The 17567-nt window shown below is 40.0% G+C and overlaps 1 protein-coding gene across 1 annotated transcript in view; it reads left to right on the top strand.

Moving 5' to 3' along the window:
* Positions 1–17567, top strand: part of ASCC3 (activating signal cointegrator 1 complex subunit 3) — a 204620-nt gene that overhangs the window by 84826 nt on the left and 102227 nt on the right. Inside the window, exon 14 of the mRNA XM_081856656.1 lies at positions 15228–15362. Coding sequence (XP_081712782.1) covers positions 15228–15362 — 135 coding nt within the window. The remainder of the gene's footprint in view (positions 1–15227; positions 15363–17567) is intronic.

The following is a 17567-nucleotide window of genomic DNA, read 5'->3' as shown; positions in this document are numbered from 1 at the left end:
AAGTCAAAAGTGGGTGGAGCAATTAAATTACCCTTCTTCCTGGCACAGAAAGAGAAAGAGAGAGAGAGAGATTTTAAAATTGCTCCCTGCACAGCAGTTAAGGTGTGTGGGGGGGAGTTCATTGGTGCCTACAGGAACTTATTATTAGCATATTTGCTGGGGCGGGGGGCAAGACTGAGGACAGGCAGCCGCAATCTGAATTCAGAGCCATTGAACAGCAATTTCCCATTCCTGCTCTAATGTGTAAGAACTTACTACAGGGGTCACTAGCCCTTTTAAATCTGTGGGCAAATTTTGAATGTTGAGTGAGTGTCGTGGGTGCCGCTCTGCCTGGTCATTTGTCACCCCCTCCCCAGGATCAGTCCCCTGAGAGGCAGAGTGCGTATCCCTTTTCCAAAGGATCTATGTAAGAGTGTGGTGCAGTACAATTAATCTAAGCGTTGGAAAACTTATAAAGCTGAACAAGGAAGTGAGGAAAGAGCTCTATGTACTTTTCAAGGGGCAAAAAGATAACCACTCACTGACCAAGGGCTCAATGAATGGAGGGAAACAGAAGCTTCATGGGCACCAATGGAAGATGTCATGGTTGCCATGACACCCATGGGCCTATTAATGACTCCATATGCATTAAGCCTGCATGAGGCAAATTGTATAAATTTAATGGTGGTTCTTAGCTTTTGGCTAATTGTGTTAGGCATTTCCATTCAACATTTGGTCCCTAGATTGAATTGTATGGAAGTCAGAAATAACTAGCCTTACTAGGGGCCCAAACCATCTGTGATATCAGAGATGTCTTTCCCTCTAATGTCTTTGTTTGTTTGTTTGTGAAATGGAAATAGCAGCTGCTGGAAGCACACAAGGAGGGAGAGTTTAACCCTTTCATCCCCTGCTGCAGACCTGATGAGAATCCTTCCTTTTAAAGCAGCTTGTTTGCATTGTGAGGAAAGCTCCTTTAGGGCCTATGAGTTTTCTTCTCAACGCAAATAGCAGCTTCAAAGAAACCATTTTCATTAGGGTCTTGGCAGAGGAGGAAAGGGTTAAAATCTCCCTCCTTACCTGCTACTATTGTGTACATAGCCAGAGTTAAAAGGCAGTGAGATTCTTTTGCCTTGCTGTGTTCCAAGCCACATTTGCACACTGTTGTACACAGTGGAGAAGGGGTGGGGATGTCTTCAACTGGATGCCTGTATGGTTTCCCTTCCCCAGGATCCCCCCTCCAATTTCTGTTCAATGAAGCAGTCATCTGTGCATGCATTGTCATCCACACACGCGCAATGGCTGTCTTAAGTTTACACCTCAGCTTGACTGTGACATGAAGGCGGCATAAGTTTTTCTTTTAGATTGAAGCTAGTTTGAGATTGATTTTGAATTATTCTACCCCTCCCTCCTTATGCTGGTCTATGACCGTAATAAAGTTGTTGTTGTGAAGAAAGGCATCAAACAGCAGTATTTCTAAAGAAATTACAGGATAGCTCTACGTTGTGGGTAACATTGTGTGTATACCGATTCAGAAGCACTGGAGCCAGAGTCAACAACATACACAGTCATAGTCTCTTACACTCCAGTTTAAAAGTGCTTGTTAAAGAAATTATGCATTCAGTGTCATGTCTGGTTCAGTTCCACTGACTTTATTTACATCTCAAATGCAGCCCAAAAAAAGAATCCTATGGTGCAGAGAGGTGGGAGGAACCTTGTTATTTTAAGATGCTCAAAGGTATTACTTATTTGTTGGAGGTACTTTATTTGGTATCAATGTACCACCACTTCAGGTGTCTGAAAATGTTCGTGATTTATTGGCATTGGCAGAATGAGAATAGCATTATGAAGAAATAATTTGGAAGCAATGCATTTTTCCATACTCAAAACTAGGACTGGATTTATTATTACCTGCATTACTGTAGCTACTATGATTTATTAATAGTTTGTGATAGGCTTTTTGACAACTTGATCAATTATATCCACGGGTTATCCTTTATCTACTATTCTTAGCTCCTCAAAGAACATAGCATCCTAACAAGGCATAATTTTCACGTCTGCAATTCATGCTGGTTTGGTTCAGTCCCATTACTGTAATACAGGTTGTAGCATGTGATATTCAGATGATGTTGTATGTTGGTGTGCATTAATAGATGTTGCATGTTGTACTGCTATTAAATAATAAAGGACAGTGGGAGGTAGATTTATTCTACACAGGCATGTGCTTATGACAGATGGAAGAAAATCTTTTCATGTTGATTTTTCAACTGTCCTACTCCGCAAGACTTCGAGCTCCTCTTGGCTATTGGGAAATTAGAAGTTGGCGAATCAGCCTTTAATTTCTATCCATCTGTTCAAACTAATGAGATGTCTCGTTTGTGGGCTTCACTTTGAATTACTCAATGCAAGCGCAGTGATAGCGTTCTTCCCTCAGCCCTTCTTCCTGCGTTAACTTGCCGAAAGGGATCATAATAGATATCTTAGTCTTGCTGTGCTTTCCCCTCTTTTATGGAAACCTTTTAAAAATAGGTGAAAAAACACGCACACAAAACCTGCATACAGAGTTGACTTGCTTTCTCGGTAGTGTTTATGAAAGCTGTAGGTTTCTAAGGTTAGCTTTGTACTAGAGCATTGCCTGCTTCCTTAAGATTTCTACTAAAAATGTATTGGAACAGTTCTAATTGAAAAATCTAAATACTCACAAGATTTTGAGTATGACATTGGATGCTGTTTTGAGTTCCCTTTCCAAATGGTTAACTGTCTCCCCTGGTGAATGTTTTCCTATGCCTGCTAGTTTAATCTTTAATTATTATTTTTTTCCCTTGTTTGGGAAAGATGGAAGAAGAGATCCTTAGTTTCAGTTTGACAAGCATGTTACTGTTGTTTTCAAATGGAAGTTCAGGAGTCATGTTACGTTCCTTCTGCCCTAGATTAGTGTGACTAGTCTTGGGCAAAATTGGTCAATATATTGGTGAAGTGGGCTGAGCTAGATAGGATTGTGGAAAGCATGGGGTGCTTTTATTAATTAGCCAGCAAGACACAGGGAAGGGGGAAATGAATTTGGAGGAAAGTGTGGCATTCCTTTGCTATAACTTTGAGTACCCATTCCTTCCAAAGAAGGAAGTCAGCCAAAGCCCAACAGTACATTAGGATACAGCTGCATATTACACCCAACTAGGTTATGGATGATGGGGAAATGACACTGTATTTATGAATTTTGGGATGGGGGGGGGGAGACCTTCGCCAGCAGCTAATGATCTGAACCTGGAGTGGGAAAACTCTGATTTGATTTGCTTTTGTATATTTTTATGCCACTTTCCCAACAACCAATCTGAACTCAAAAGCAGCTCACAACGGTAAAATGTTGTCAAATAAAAACAACACTTCCCAATACAATAAATGAACCAGAACAATGTGATGTTGACATAATGGAGTAGGATGGCAACATGTCCTCTTCACAGAGGAGACACTATTTGAAGGGCTGTCAGAGTACAGTCTCTTTCAGGGATGGGGGAACCCCAGGCCAAGATAAAAATTTTCATTGATTGCTCTGCCCTGCTTTGGCTCTGGCCCTGCTTTCCACTGGTGTGTTACCTCCAGGAGGTTGATCAGAAGGATATGTGACCCTCAGGCTGTAAAACGTTGCCCACCCTCCTCTATCTGAAAGGTGTCCAACCCAGATCTGGGTTAAACCCAAGAAACCATAAGGAAGGGCAGACGCTTTAAAGTTGTCCATCAGTAGCACTCAGATAGCAGAGGAACATAGGTCACTGGTCACAGTCAGCTCCACTATGATTATATAATTAATATTTACATTACAGTAGTAATTATTTCTAAATTTGCATCTGTACATATAAATTAGGATATACTGTACAGTTTTTATGCAAACTACTGTTCTCTTTTGTCCTCTGTTTTAGTGATGACTTTCTTTCTTTTCTTTTATTATTTTCTGTCAATATGTAATTGACCACCTTATCAAGGAGTAAGGGCTGGTTTATGTTACAAGAAGGAAGAGAAGGAACAAATTTAACCATGATCATACGTATTGAGAAGCAGAAACATGTTATTTAGATTGTCATTTGTTGATTAACTGAGAAAATCCTTCCTTGCTGTTAACAGATTTTGCATTTTATGGCTTGTTTTAATCATGTATGTTTAGAACAGTGCTTATCAAAAGGTGGGGCACTCCATCCCACCCAGAGGAAGTTATGAAGGTTTCAGGGTAGGTGTAAATGTTTCAAAAAAGAAGTAGTACAGTATAATTTTAAAATAATAATTAAAATTCGCAATATTTCAATGCTTTTGAAAATTCGAATAAAATAATTCAGAAAGCTAGGTTTGAATGGAGATGTGGGATTTTCTTGTTAGCTAAAAGTGGGCATGGGTTTTAAAAGGTTGAGAAGCACTGTGTTAGACTTGGTGTGCTTCTCTACAAAGTAAAACTAGAATACACATTCAAAACATTAAATATATGTAAAGCATGTTGGTTCTCACACGTTTCCTGTCATATTGGGGAGAAGATTACATGCATCCATAAAACTCTTAATATAATACACTAATTCGTAATGTCCCATGGACTGCAAGATCAAACACCTCCATTCTTAAGGAAATCAGCCCTGAGTGCTCACTGGAAGGACAGATCCTGAAGCTGAGGCTCCAATACATTGGCCACCTCATGAGAAGAGAAGACTCCCTGGAAAAGACCCTGATGTTGGGAAAGATGGAGGGCACAAGGAGAAGGGGACGACAGAGGACAAGATGGTTGGACAGTGTTCTCGAAGCTACCAGCATGAGTTTGACGAAACTGCTGGAGGCAGTGGAAGACAGGAGTGCCTGGCGTGCTCTGGTCCATGGGGTCACGAAGAGTCGGACACGACTAAACGACTAAACAACAACAATGCGTAATGATGCTTTAACAGTAACACTGAAGCAAGAACTGCTGTTGAGAATGTCAGCCTTTAGTTACTTTGCATATTACTGGTTTTATTATAGACAGAAATTGCAGGAGTGGAGAGCAGTGGCACTGCTGAGTAGTGTCTTCTGAACTAATGATTACATTTTAGTTTTGACCTGCTTGCAGCTTCTTCTAATTTCACACATGGATGTTTCCTGATCTATAAACTGCAGTGCATGCACTCCCAATTTGTGTGTGGTGTTTTTAAGGGAAAATTTTTTATGCAAGAGGAGTTTGGTTTTCCATATTGTAGAACCAGCTAGCATTCTTTCTTGTCAACAAGACAGCTTAGTTTTTCAAATCACATTGCTTCAGGAACAGTCCCAAGAAGGGGAAAGCTGCAAAAATTTGCCGTGTTTTTCATTTGCAATCCTCTTTATGCATTCTTGAAACCCTCTTTCTTTTCTACACATATTATTTATACCTGCCATCCTCACCCGTACAGCTCACACACTTAAATACTCATCCTCAATATTAATGGCCCCTACCACAGCATTGCCACCTCCTCCAACATGTTTTCACAACAACTCTCATTCCATTCTCTTTCTCGACCCTTTGCTTTGTAGCTGGTGCTCATGAGCTTGCCCCAATGCTCAAAACCATCTTATTATAGTGCTAGGAAAATATAATTTGTCCTTTAGATAGGAGAGCAATAACTAGTGAGTGCTGGGTGGAATGGGGTTGCAGGTTGCTTAGTTGCAATTCCTTTAAGTTTATTCAAATGTGCATTTTCTTTTAATTTTTGCACAGTGGTACCTCTAGTTACGAACTTAATTCATTCCGGAGGTCCATTCTTAACCTGAAACTGTTCTTAATTAGAGGCGTGCTTTCGCTAATGGGGCCTCTTGCTGCCGCTGCACTGCCGGCACACAATTTCCGTTCTCATGCTGGGGCAAAGTTCTCAACTCGAGGTAACTCTTCTAGGTTAGTGGAGTTTATAACCTGAAGCGTTTGTGACCTGAGGCATCTGTAACTCAAGGTACCACTGTATTTACTTCAACCCTGTCATAATATATAGATGAATTTCTGTCTTTTACTTGACTTGGGTTTAGGAGTATTTAGGACCATTTTGAAGCTACATTAAGAATGGAATCCTTTGTGTGACTACTCAGATGTAAATCCCATTGAGTTCAATGAGATTGACTCCCATATAAGTGTATATAGGATGCAACCTGTGGCTGCTATTTATATTATTTAAAGTGTACATTAGCTCATAGCATGACAGTCCCAGTTTAAGTAATATTCTTCCTTCCTCTCTGAAAAGTCTGTGCTTAGTGGCGTTCCCCCCCCCTTTTTTTTTTCATTATATAAATCTCCTGATTTGGTTTAAGGGTGGGTTTCGACATTGAAGAGGAAAGCTGGAAAGTGCTGATCGGCTACTGTCATAGCCAGCCCCTACTTGGAGTGTCACCCCAGGAAGGATGCATATCAGCAAGATTTTCCTATGTACTGTAGTGACCATGTAATGTAGGGTGTTGAGTCTCCTGAAGGAATATGTCTAAATGCAACCTTACACAGGTAACCTTACACTAGGATTTACCATCCAGCCACTCACTCACTCAGTTCTGTACTGTGGGTTGGTGTTGGCATAGCCATATGTTTCTAGTTGTGCTTTTCAGCAATGTACCTGAATGCTTTCATATGACAGAACTGGCCTATGCTACCTACTTTTCACTTCTTTTTGCAGCCTTGGGTTTGTTTAATGTGACAAGTAGCATAGTGGTGAGCAGAGTGGCAGATTCCTTCACCTCTCTGAGGTAATGAGGCAAAAAGCCTGAAGTGGCTTGGAAGGCATAAAAGTGCTGCTCAGCTTGAAAGAGAATTGAAGTTTTCTGATGAATTTAAGGCACTTCTCCTCCGTTGAGGTAGTGGACACTCATGGCAGGCTGTAGGCTTTGGGGGCATCCATCACTTTAGTCGTAGACTACCTTTTATATACATCTCACCCAAGGTGTTTTGCAGTGCAGTGGAACCTCGGGTTACATACTGTCCTCCTTACGAACGTGTCGGGTAACGAGCTCCGCTAACCCAGAAGCCTCCAGCAGGAGGCCCCATTAGCAAAAGTGTGCCTCATTTTAAGAATGGTTTCGGGTTAAGAATGGACCTCCAGAACGAATTAAGTTCGTAACTGGAGGTACCACTGTAAAGCATTAAAAAATATCAAGCGTATAAGTCTTTTTAAGAGTCCATTGCACATGAATATAAATGAATCAAATTAGTTCCTTAGAGGCCAGTTTAGCTGTATAACATATTTAGCCCATTATTAACATTCTGGAATTTCCTCTTTTGCCAGGGGTAGGGAATCTGGGGCCCTTCAAATGTTGGATTCCCAACTACATTAAACTCCATCCAGCTTGGCCAGTCCTGTAATCCAGCAACAGCAAGCCACAGGTTCCCCGACTCCTGGTTTAAGCTATGTACCACCTTCTAAAGCAATGTAGCTGTGGTCTAGTTTAATATTATTAGGGGGATTGTTAAATATAAATTGTTAAATATAATCTGTTTTAGCAGGGGCGGTTAGGACCTGTGTACTGTATTGTGGGTTTGGTTCCAGGAGGTCCACACACAAAGACAAAATGATTCAGTTTATTTATTTATTTATTTATTTATCCAAAAACCCACATAAGTTGTATATAATACATCTGTACATAATACACACTCTGTGTATTTTGTAGGACTATACATTGGTAGTACTACACTGCACTAATCCTGAGTGCATGAGAATATGGGGGAAGATAACATGGGTGTCTGGCTATATATAGTCAGAATATTTATTAGTTTTCTTCATTCCAGGGTTGGTTGGGCTGCTTGTAATTTTGAATAATAACCCTTCAAGTTCATTGGCATCCACAGAAATGTGTTTGTTAGCTGTCTAATGACTTAAATTTTCAAGGCAATAGGCTAGCCACTCTTGCTTAATTTTTGTACAAGAATAGACACTGCTGTTTCTATATATTTGAATTGTTACTGACAGGAATGTTTACCTATCAGCAGAAGCTGGCAAAAGATTAAGCGATCAATTGTGTCACAGTAAAAAAAAAAAAAATCTTTTTTAACCTTCAGGCTCTCCATACTTGGATTTTGAAAAGGCTTATGATAAAGTTTCCTATAAATTTAGTAGTTGCAGGTTAGATCTGTTTGTGTTATAGATCAGTAATTTGGCTAAGGACAGGAAGCAAATGGACAGTTTACACAATGGAGGAAAGAATCTGTGTTGGGATTAACTGAATCAGATAGTCTGGTGTGGGGTGAGAAGTGAAGTTAAGCCAGGTTGCAGAGAACGCCAAATTATTTAACATAACAAAAATCAGACTGTGAAGAATTTTAAAGGAATTTCTTCAAACCGTATGAATGGGCAACAGAATGACCAATGGGATTCAGTATAAGTAAGTGCAAATGCACATTGGTATAAAATAAAAGCAAGCCACATCCTGACTTGGACCCCCTTTGGTGTGCTAAATGTTCCTCTTTTTCACACAGTAAAATTTAGGATATATGGTAGCAGTTATTTATGTTTTTTGTAACATTGTGCCTTTTATATAAATTCATAGTATGACCATTTTTGAATGCTATTTACATTTCTGTTTACCTTATCTCAGAAACGGTATCATAGTACTTTTAAGCATTTGGTTGCTTCAGATGGTTGCATAAGTAAAATAGTTGGAAAGAAGATTTCTGTCTTTCAGTGTGCATAATTTAATTTGATGTAAGTAAATACATCATGCCTTTAATTCAGGATTTTATGCTCTAAAGGTGTAGTGAATATGCCATTAGTGGTGATCTTGCATGCTAACTGGTAACAAATTGATTCTTGCTAAAAAAAATTAATAAAGTAGATTATGCAAATATAAATTACCCCACAAGTTTTTAAGCTGCAAAAGTTACCTTTGGAAGTCATGTTTTGCCATTAGTATTCCAGATTTTTCTTCAGTCAAGTGAGTTTTAGGCTTTATACAGGACTATTCCAGCCTCACAAATTAAGTAGAAAGTTAATAATGAGAATTAGATTCAAGAGCTGTAAACATATAAGATACAGCACAAATAACAAATGACACGAGAGATTTGTTTCTGTCCCTTTCGCACATCTTCCACTTTTAACCACATTTCATGATTTATTTTAACTTTACACTTGATTCAATTCCGAAGTAAATTAAAAAAGAATGCAAATGTAATGCTTGTATGGCCTATGCTGGCATTCCTTCACTATGTTCTCCAATTTCAACAAATGGAGTCATTAAATAGTTAATTGGTAACCTTGGTCTGTAACTTTTGGAGTATTAGTTCAGCAAGCTTTATGTATTTACAGGCAGTTGAGTCATTATACTGATCCTTTACCATTAATGAACTTCTTGATCAGTAGGAGTTGACATGTAATGTGTCCATGGTTGTGTTTGCATCGCATACAAACAATGGTATGTCCAATCGCAAGAGGGAGCTGCAGTGACCTTCAGGCTTGCATATTACTTTTTTCTCATACTGACATGGCTAAGAGATGGACTTTGGCTGATCTTGACTTGTTTTATTCAGACTAGGGATCATAGTAAAGGTAAAGGGACCCCTGACTGTTAGGTCCAGTCATGGACGACTCTGGGGTTGTGGCGCTCATCTCATTTTATTGGCCAAGGGAGCCAGCGTACAGCTTCCGGGTCATGTGGCCAGCATGACTAAGCCGCTTCTGGCGAACCAGAGCAGCGCACGGAAATGCCGTTTACCTTCCTGCCAGAGCAGTACCTATTTATCTACTTGCATTTTTGGCATGCTTTCAAACTGCTAGGTTGGCAGGAGCAGGGACCGAGCAATGGGAGCTCACCCCATCGTGGGGATTTGAACCGCCAATCTTCTGATCGGCAAGTCCTAGGCTCTGTGGTTTAGACCACAGCGCCACCCGTGTCCTATTAGGGATCATGGCTTATTCCAAATTACAGTTTAAATAAAACAACTGGCCACAGTTTGGAATAAATTAACATTATTATTTAAATTATAAACCGCTCATATGCAAAAATGGCTTTTAAGTGGTTTACGACTATAAAATCAGTTATAAAATCTGTACAAAATTAAAATACACAAGAATAAACCAAGCAAAGCATTAAAACTTTCTCAACTAAAATGTACAATCAAGGAAGTTTAAAAGCATGGCAATTAAAACAGTTAAAACAATAAGACTAGAAGTTCCGGTTCCGGTGAATGCTTGCCAAAAAGGCATGTTTTCAAGAGGCCATGCCAATGCAGATGGAAACTCATATTTCAGCAGGAAGAGCAATCCACAACACTGGTACCACCAGTGAAAAAGCCCTCCTCTGTGTTACAACAAGCTGGTCATCACCAGGTTGTGGCAAAACCAACCATGTTCCATTTCCTGGTTGCCATTACCAGGCATTGGAAGGAATACGGTTTTTCAGGTAACCTTGTTCAGAGATATTTAGTAGCAGAACCTTAAAACTGGTGCAGTGGCTAATAGGCTGCTAGTGAAGATTCCTCCATACTGGCAGGATATGTCCAATAAGGACCCAGGCTGCAGCCTTCTGCGTAAGCTGCAATCTCTGAACCAGAGAAGCCCCACATAGAGTCATTGAAATAGTCCAGGTATGATGCTATCAATGAATGTGTCACAGTGGCTAAATTATCACAATCCAGAAAATGGTGTAGTTGACATACCAGCCAAAGCTGGTGGTACTCTTTACCACAGAGGCTGCCTAGGTCCACAGACAAAGATGGACCCAATCCGTGTACCTGTTTTCCAGCGGGAGGCCGTACAGGCTGGCCACACACACACCCCAGTTGTCAGACCTGGTAACCACTTACCCATAGTGTCTCTTCTGTAACTGGTTTCGGCTTCAGTTCACTGACTCTCATCCACTGCACCCCTGCATCCAGGCAGTGGTTCAGCTTATGTATGGCCTTTCTTAGGCTGAAATAAAACAGAAAACTAGATCTGAGTGTTGCAAACCTCCTGATGATTGTTCCCAATGTGGATACCCAATTGCAACGCCCAATAAGATGTAGACGTGTAGTCCCCCGGTTCTCTGCTGGTGGTCATGCATATAGGATAGGAACCACCAAACTCCCAAACCACAGAGATAGTCCACTAGGATACCATGATTAATGGTATCAAAAGCAGCTGAAATACTTAGCAGCAGCAACAGGGCTACACGGCCTGTCTCTCCTTCAAAGGAGGTCATATTTTCAAGATAAACCACCCATGGTCCAGATAGTATGACAAGCCAAAACTCAAGGAAACTGAATATGAATCCTGGCAAAACCCTTCATCCAGTTGCCTTGGAAGAATTAGAGGAGTATATGACTTGCATATTTGAAATACCAACTTTAAGGCTATTGAAGTATATATCCTGGAAACAAATGCTTTGCAGTCATTTCAACCATTATCCCTTTCATGCATCTTGTCAGAAGTTGTTTTAACTAAATCACCGGTGATGGTGTGGTCTGATATACTTGAAAGTTTTCCTGATTAGGCTGTAATCTTATTTAGGAAACCATAATGAGGAAATAAAGACTGAATAGCACTTTAAACCCAGCTGGCCAGAAAAAAGCCGATCTCAATATTGCTAATAAGCTTCAAAAACTGTAGGTGTTCATCATTTGTCTCTTAGAAGTCGGCAGGGGAATCTGCCAATAACAAGATAGATGTATCATCTGGCTAAAATAGTGCTTGTTGCAATACTTGCTGTGGTTCAGCAAATGTTGAAGGGGCAAGAGCAGCTCTGTAAATCTCGGCGGCAAGATGTAAAGTTTGTACCAAGCACAAAGTAATGATGTCTTACTTGCTTGTTACCAGCTAGCCATTTTATAGAACTGAAATTAAATTAGGTAGTATCTTGGAAATCGTTTGCTTTGGTGGTCAAGTGTACGTGAACCTAGGAAACTTTTAGAGTCCAAAGGGGGATTGAAGAAGTTGATGGTTAACAGGATTTTCAGCATCTGCAATGGCCATGGAGACTATTAGATGTAACAGGGTTCAAAGCTGATGTCAAGCACTGAAGAGATTTGTTAGCAAGAGAGTAATTCCATGGAAGAAGACAGTAAGTAGGTCAGGGAGAGGCAGACATCGAGTCCTTTCAAATTCTGTTTTACTAAAGATATAGCAAAGACATTCCCTTTTCTTTATCCTTGAAGTGATAAATGTATCTTCTTTCGATTTTGTCATCCCAGCATAGTTTGCCTATTTATACACACAAACTAGGGAAGAGGAAAAGATGCTGGTTGTTATTGAAAGTAATAGACCATCAGTGTGCCACCACTGACTGACTTGCACACAAAAGTTTTAAGAAGTTTTTTAAGGCTGGATATATTGATAGCACTGAACTGTAAATCTTCCCACAATCCATGGACCAGCAAAATCCTAGTTTGAGAAAAGGGAGCTGCCTTTGCAACCTCCTTATCAGAATGAGAAAAGCTACTCAAGAAATATTAAATAAATGCTCACAGTTTCTACACTTTTTGCTAAAGAGCACTCATTGCTGTAGGATGGTTGTCCATGCCTACCCTAAGCAAAATATTTCAACCATGAGTGGATTTTGTGCCAAAAGTACATTGGGGAAATAGAAACCTGCAGGGAAGTGAGGCTTTGAAAAATAGTGGTCAGCAGGGATAGCCAGCATGGTGCCCTCTAAATGTTGTGATTTGCAGTTCTCATCAGCACCAGCCAACATGCCCAGTAGTCAGGGATGATGGACATGGCAGTCCACAGCATCTGGAAGGGAGAATGATGCTGATTTGCCACATTGGTGTACAGTAATAATAAACAATAATGATAATTTTATTTTTTATTATTTATACCCCACCAAGTGTTCCTGCTGGGAGGCATTGATTCATCTTACCCAGCAAGAAAACAACAAAAGGCCCAGCTTATCAGAACTAACTTTAATCATGGAGAACTAACATGGCTCAGTTTGAAGTTGCTTCTAGTTTTTAAGTGTTCCTCTCTATTGATGAGTAATATTAATTACAGATAATCAAAGGGCATGAGATGAAGCCTTCTGCTCATCAAAATCTGAGTGTTTGTTCAACTTCAAGCTGAATTAATTTTTATTTATAAACCAGATGCCAACATGCATCAAAATTGGATAAAGCACGCCCCCAAATGTTTTTGCCCCCCTGGTTTACTTAGTTTAACCATAAACTGAAATTCTTAACAGGATGATAACTGTCAGTTGCAGTGGCATCACGGAAGAAGGATTGTACCACTGCCTGCTCCACTGGGCAGGAAAAGGATCTGTGCCAAAACTGGTCAGCTTCAAAATGTCACCATTTAATCTGCCTTTGCTGCCACCAGACTCTTTGGTGATAATGACTGAGATCAACAAAATGATTAGGTTTTCCAGCCACAGAGATCATTTGGAAAAGTTTTGAGAATATCCAAATCTGTTGGTAGTCTTAACAATGGTGGTCAGCCATCCCATCAAAGAGGTTGAATAGGAAATAGTGCTACCAAAATGGAATGTTCAGTGACAAATGTTTCTCAAAGGTGTTCACTTCACATAGAATTGTAGAGTTGGAAGGGACTCTGGGGATAATCTAGTCCAACTGCCTGCAATGCAAGAATATGCAGCTGCCCCATACAGGGTTCAAACCTGCAACCATAGCATTATTGGCACCATGATCTAACCAACTTGTTGGACTACAACTCCCAGCAGTGTGGACATTGTCCTGGGTTCGATGAGAGTTATAGTTCATGAGAGCGCCAGATTGGGGGAAGTTGCCTCAAGTTGTTTGTTTGTTGCCACCCAGTACAGAATATGAGGAAGAAGGTGCTATATTTGGTAGAAATTAAATCCACTGTTGCATTTTTAACATAGTAAGAAATATATTTTTGATTTATTTCTTTTTGCTAAAACTACCTCTGTTCAAGGAAAGTATCACCTTCTTTCTTTAAACCACTTTCAGTAGCGTTTTTTAAAAGTCTTCAGCAAGAATTGTTAGTCCCTCCCCCCAGATAGTCATAAAATTCTGTAGTGCTAACCTGGAGACATTTCCTTTGTGCTTTGCTTGCATATTTTGTCATTTAAAAGCTTAGTTTTTCCCTAAGAAAAGCTACACAAGCTCTCAGCTCTTGAGACACCAGAACTAGCTTTGAACTTCAGAGTACAGATCTAATTACACAGCTTGTAGCTGTGGAACCACTTTTCTCTATTCCAAATTACTTTTCCCAACTTATTTGCATAATGTAATGCATAGAGGTTAGCCACTGAAATAAAATAAAAAATTCTCTTGACATAGTTAGGACAGGCTAAGTTAACCCGCTTAGAACTGCAGTGTTGTTCTGTTTTATATGCTCATTCAGTAGACTGAAATAAAAATACATATTTTGAGAGTACTGTGCATTGTGGTCTTGGATCGAGGCTGGTCTTTTCCTTTCCTTTTTAAAAAGTTTTAGTCCTGAAGTAAATGAAGTTGTTGCCATCCAAGTCAGAAAAGATAACTAAGCGGGAGTGTAATGCGGGTTTATAAAACTATATACAGTTTTAGGAAAAGGAATAGGGATACATTTTTCTCTCTCATAATGCTAAAACTCTGGGTCACCCACATTTGTATACACACTGCAGTTAAAATATCATTCTCCCTGGTATGCCAGTTTTCTACCTGTGATAATCTTTTGTTCTTGAAGTCTATTAGCACTCATACACAGTCTGAAGTGGCCCAGGCACTGTATGACCTCATATGCTCCTTCTGAGGTCTAAGCCTAAGTTAGAGCTCTGAAACTGAATTGTAAACTGTGAAAAAGAAAAGGGGGGAAAGTGTACATGCTTTCATTTAGTGTACATACCATCTACACTGGTACCTCTGGTTACGTACTTAATTCGTTCCAGAGGTCCGTTCTTAACCTGAAACTGTTCTTAACCTGAGATACCACTTTAGCTAATGGGGCCTCCCGCTGCTGCTGCGCCGCCGCGCGATTCCTGTTCTCATCCTGAAGCAAAGTTCTTAACCTGAGGTACTATTTCTGGGTTAGCGGAGTCTGTAACCTGAAGCGTCTGTAACCTGAAGCGTATGTAACCCGAGGTACCACTGTATTTGTTTGCTCTGGATTAGAACATGCTGGATAACCTGTGGACCTCTAAAGGTTGTTGGGCTCCATCTCCCTTCTTCCCTGATCGATGGCCATGCTAGCGAAAGCTGATGAGAATTTGAGTCAAACAATCTCTGGAGGGTCAGAGGTTAACTAACCCTGATTAAAATGACTTCTATGTGTTTATTGTTTAATTTAGTCCTAAATCACTAATATTATTAACCAATTCCTATTGCTCAATATATTTTTCTTAAAAATCTCTTTTATTTCAAGGTGATGGTGTTTGTTCATGCACGGAATGCTACTGTCAGAACTGCCATGGCTCTTCGTGAGAAAGCTAAAAATAACGGTCACATTTGCTACTTTTTGCCAACACAAGGTCCTGACTATGGGCAACTAGAAAAACAAGTAAGTGGTTTCTATGGCTAATTGGTTTTGATGTCCTACCAAAACAAGGTCCATTAATACCTTCCTGTTTTTACTGCTTACCATGGTGTGTTTTTCTTTTGGTTTTTAATGGATTAAACATTTGGTTCTGTGTTTGAGCACACTGATTCATTCTAAGGGTTAAATTTCACAAGCATTGCATATACCTTGTGTCTGCTTCTAGGGCTGCAAATACGTTTTTTTTTTCTGATGAAAGCAGTATTTTAAACATGAATGTGGCGTTCATGATTTAAGGCAGATGTATGTCAAAACATATTGTAAGCAGTAACCCATAATACTTTTGCTGTTGCCTCATAGCATGGGAGCCAATGTACCATTTGACCCTCTTGCACCACCTTGGAAACATCACAAGATCTTGACTATATGAGAGCTGTCCTCAACTTGGTTCCTTCTCATGCCACCATTTTTAAGTTGCCAGGAGATTAATTTTGCACCTTGTGCATTCTTCTCAAAGGCCTCAATCTTTTAGCTAGAACAACATGACACCTACACCCATGAATATAGTGTCAAGTGGGCCCTGTTTGTAGGATTCCTAGTTTCCTGGGGGGGGGGGGAGATGTGATATGAATATGATAAATAAAATATTCACAACATTTTGTATCTCTGATAGTATTTCACATTCACATTGTGGCAGCTGCTGGCTGTTAATCAGTGCTAGTGTTATGATAGCTTACCAAGAGTGAATCACTGGCATTCTAAGGCGGTCTTAAATAGAGTATAGATGTTGCTCTGTGAGTACATTTAGGTGTATATTTAGTTTATGCTCATGTCAGTTGACAGGCTTGTCTTCCTAAGTTTATCTAACCATCATCCCTGGTACTGTGGAAACTGGCTCTAGCTGGAGAAGTGAAGGTCTGCATCCTTGACTTCATTTGCCAAACCAACTGTAAACATTACTAATAATTTACCTGCTCTACTTATTCACTGAGCTCTTACCATTGACTTCTGTATTTCTCCCTGGCTCCAGCTGTGGCTGCAAAGTTCAACCATGGTTAATTTACGGTGGAAGAACGTGTGCTGTCTGCTAATATTTCAACATGGGATTTAAGTGTGTTCACTATTTTTTGTTGTTGTTGGTACTCCTTGACATGTCATGCTAATTAAAATCCATCTGTTAAGAAACAGCTACACATTACTAAAACATTAATATTATTTTCCATAAGTGACAGTTTGCTTCTAAAACCCATAGGTTGCTCTCTCATTAGTGATAATTAATGGAGCTATTTCACTGCCCTGTGAGACACACGAACAAAAGAGATGTTTTCATCTGCTGATGTTTGCAGGAAAGAGTCATTTGTAGTTTGCAGCTCATTTATGCAAAACATTTATCATAACAAAACCAAAGCAGAGCACATCAAAGGCTTGCTTCAGATATAACCTTGCTTAAAATGTCAGCAGCTTTCATAGAATCATAGAACTGCAGAGTTGGAAGGGACACTGAGCTTCATCTAGTCCAACCCACTGCAATGCAGTAGTCCCAACCAAAGCATTAATGACAGATGGACATCCAACATATGCTTAAAAACCTCCAATAAGGAGGGAGTCCATTCTGGGTATGCAACTTGAGGGTACTTCTGGGTCCATTTCTACGGCTTAAGCCGCACGTGGCCTCAGTGATGTGGAGTGACTTCCATCAGCTTTGACTGGTGGCTCAGCTGCGCCCCTATCTGGGCAGAGATTGCCTAACTTCTCATGACTATGCTCGGGTAACCTCTAGGTTATATTACTGCAACATGTTATACGTGGGGCTGCATCTGAAGACAATTTGGAAACTTCAGCTGGTGCAGAATTTGGCATCCAGGTTGCTCACCAGGACAAGACAGTTTCAGCATATGACAGCAGTCCTGGTCCAACTGCACTGGCTGCCAAATAGCTTCTGGGCTTTCTGCTGTTAGCATCCTTTTCTGCATTTCCCCCCTCCCCTTCTGATTTTAGCATGTTGCAATCTTGTAATGAATTCCTTTTACTGAAGACTTATTTTTAAATGTTCTGAATGAAAATGACTTTTTAAAAAAAGGATTATCTTATTTGCTTACTGAGAACAATCATACTTTTTCAGTAAAAGATAAGTTAATCTGGTTTGCATCTCGCTAAGCAGGTAATTACAAAATTCTGCAGATGAACTTATAAAATGGAAAAAAGTGTTTAATAAACGTAGGAGAGTGA

The sequence above is a fragment of the Podarcis erhardii genome, assembly GCF_964252035.2.
Source record: "Podarcis erhardii genome assembly, chromosome: 3".
In the NCBI taxonomy this organism is placed as follows: Eukaryota; Metazoa; Chordata; class Lepidosauria; order Squamata; family Lacertidae; genus Podarcis; species Podarcis erhardii.
Note: the sequence above shows the minus strand (reverse complement) of the source record. Positions and strands in the feature narration are given on the sequence as shown.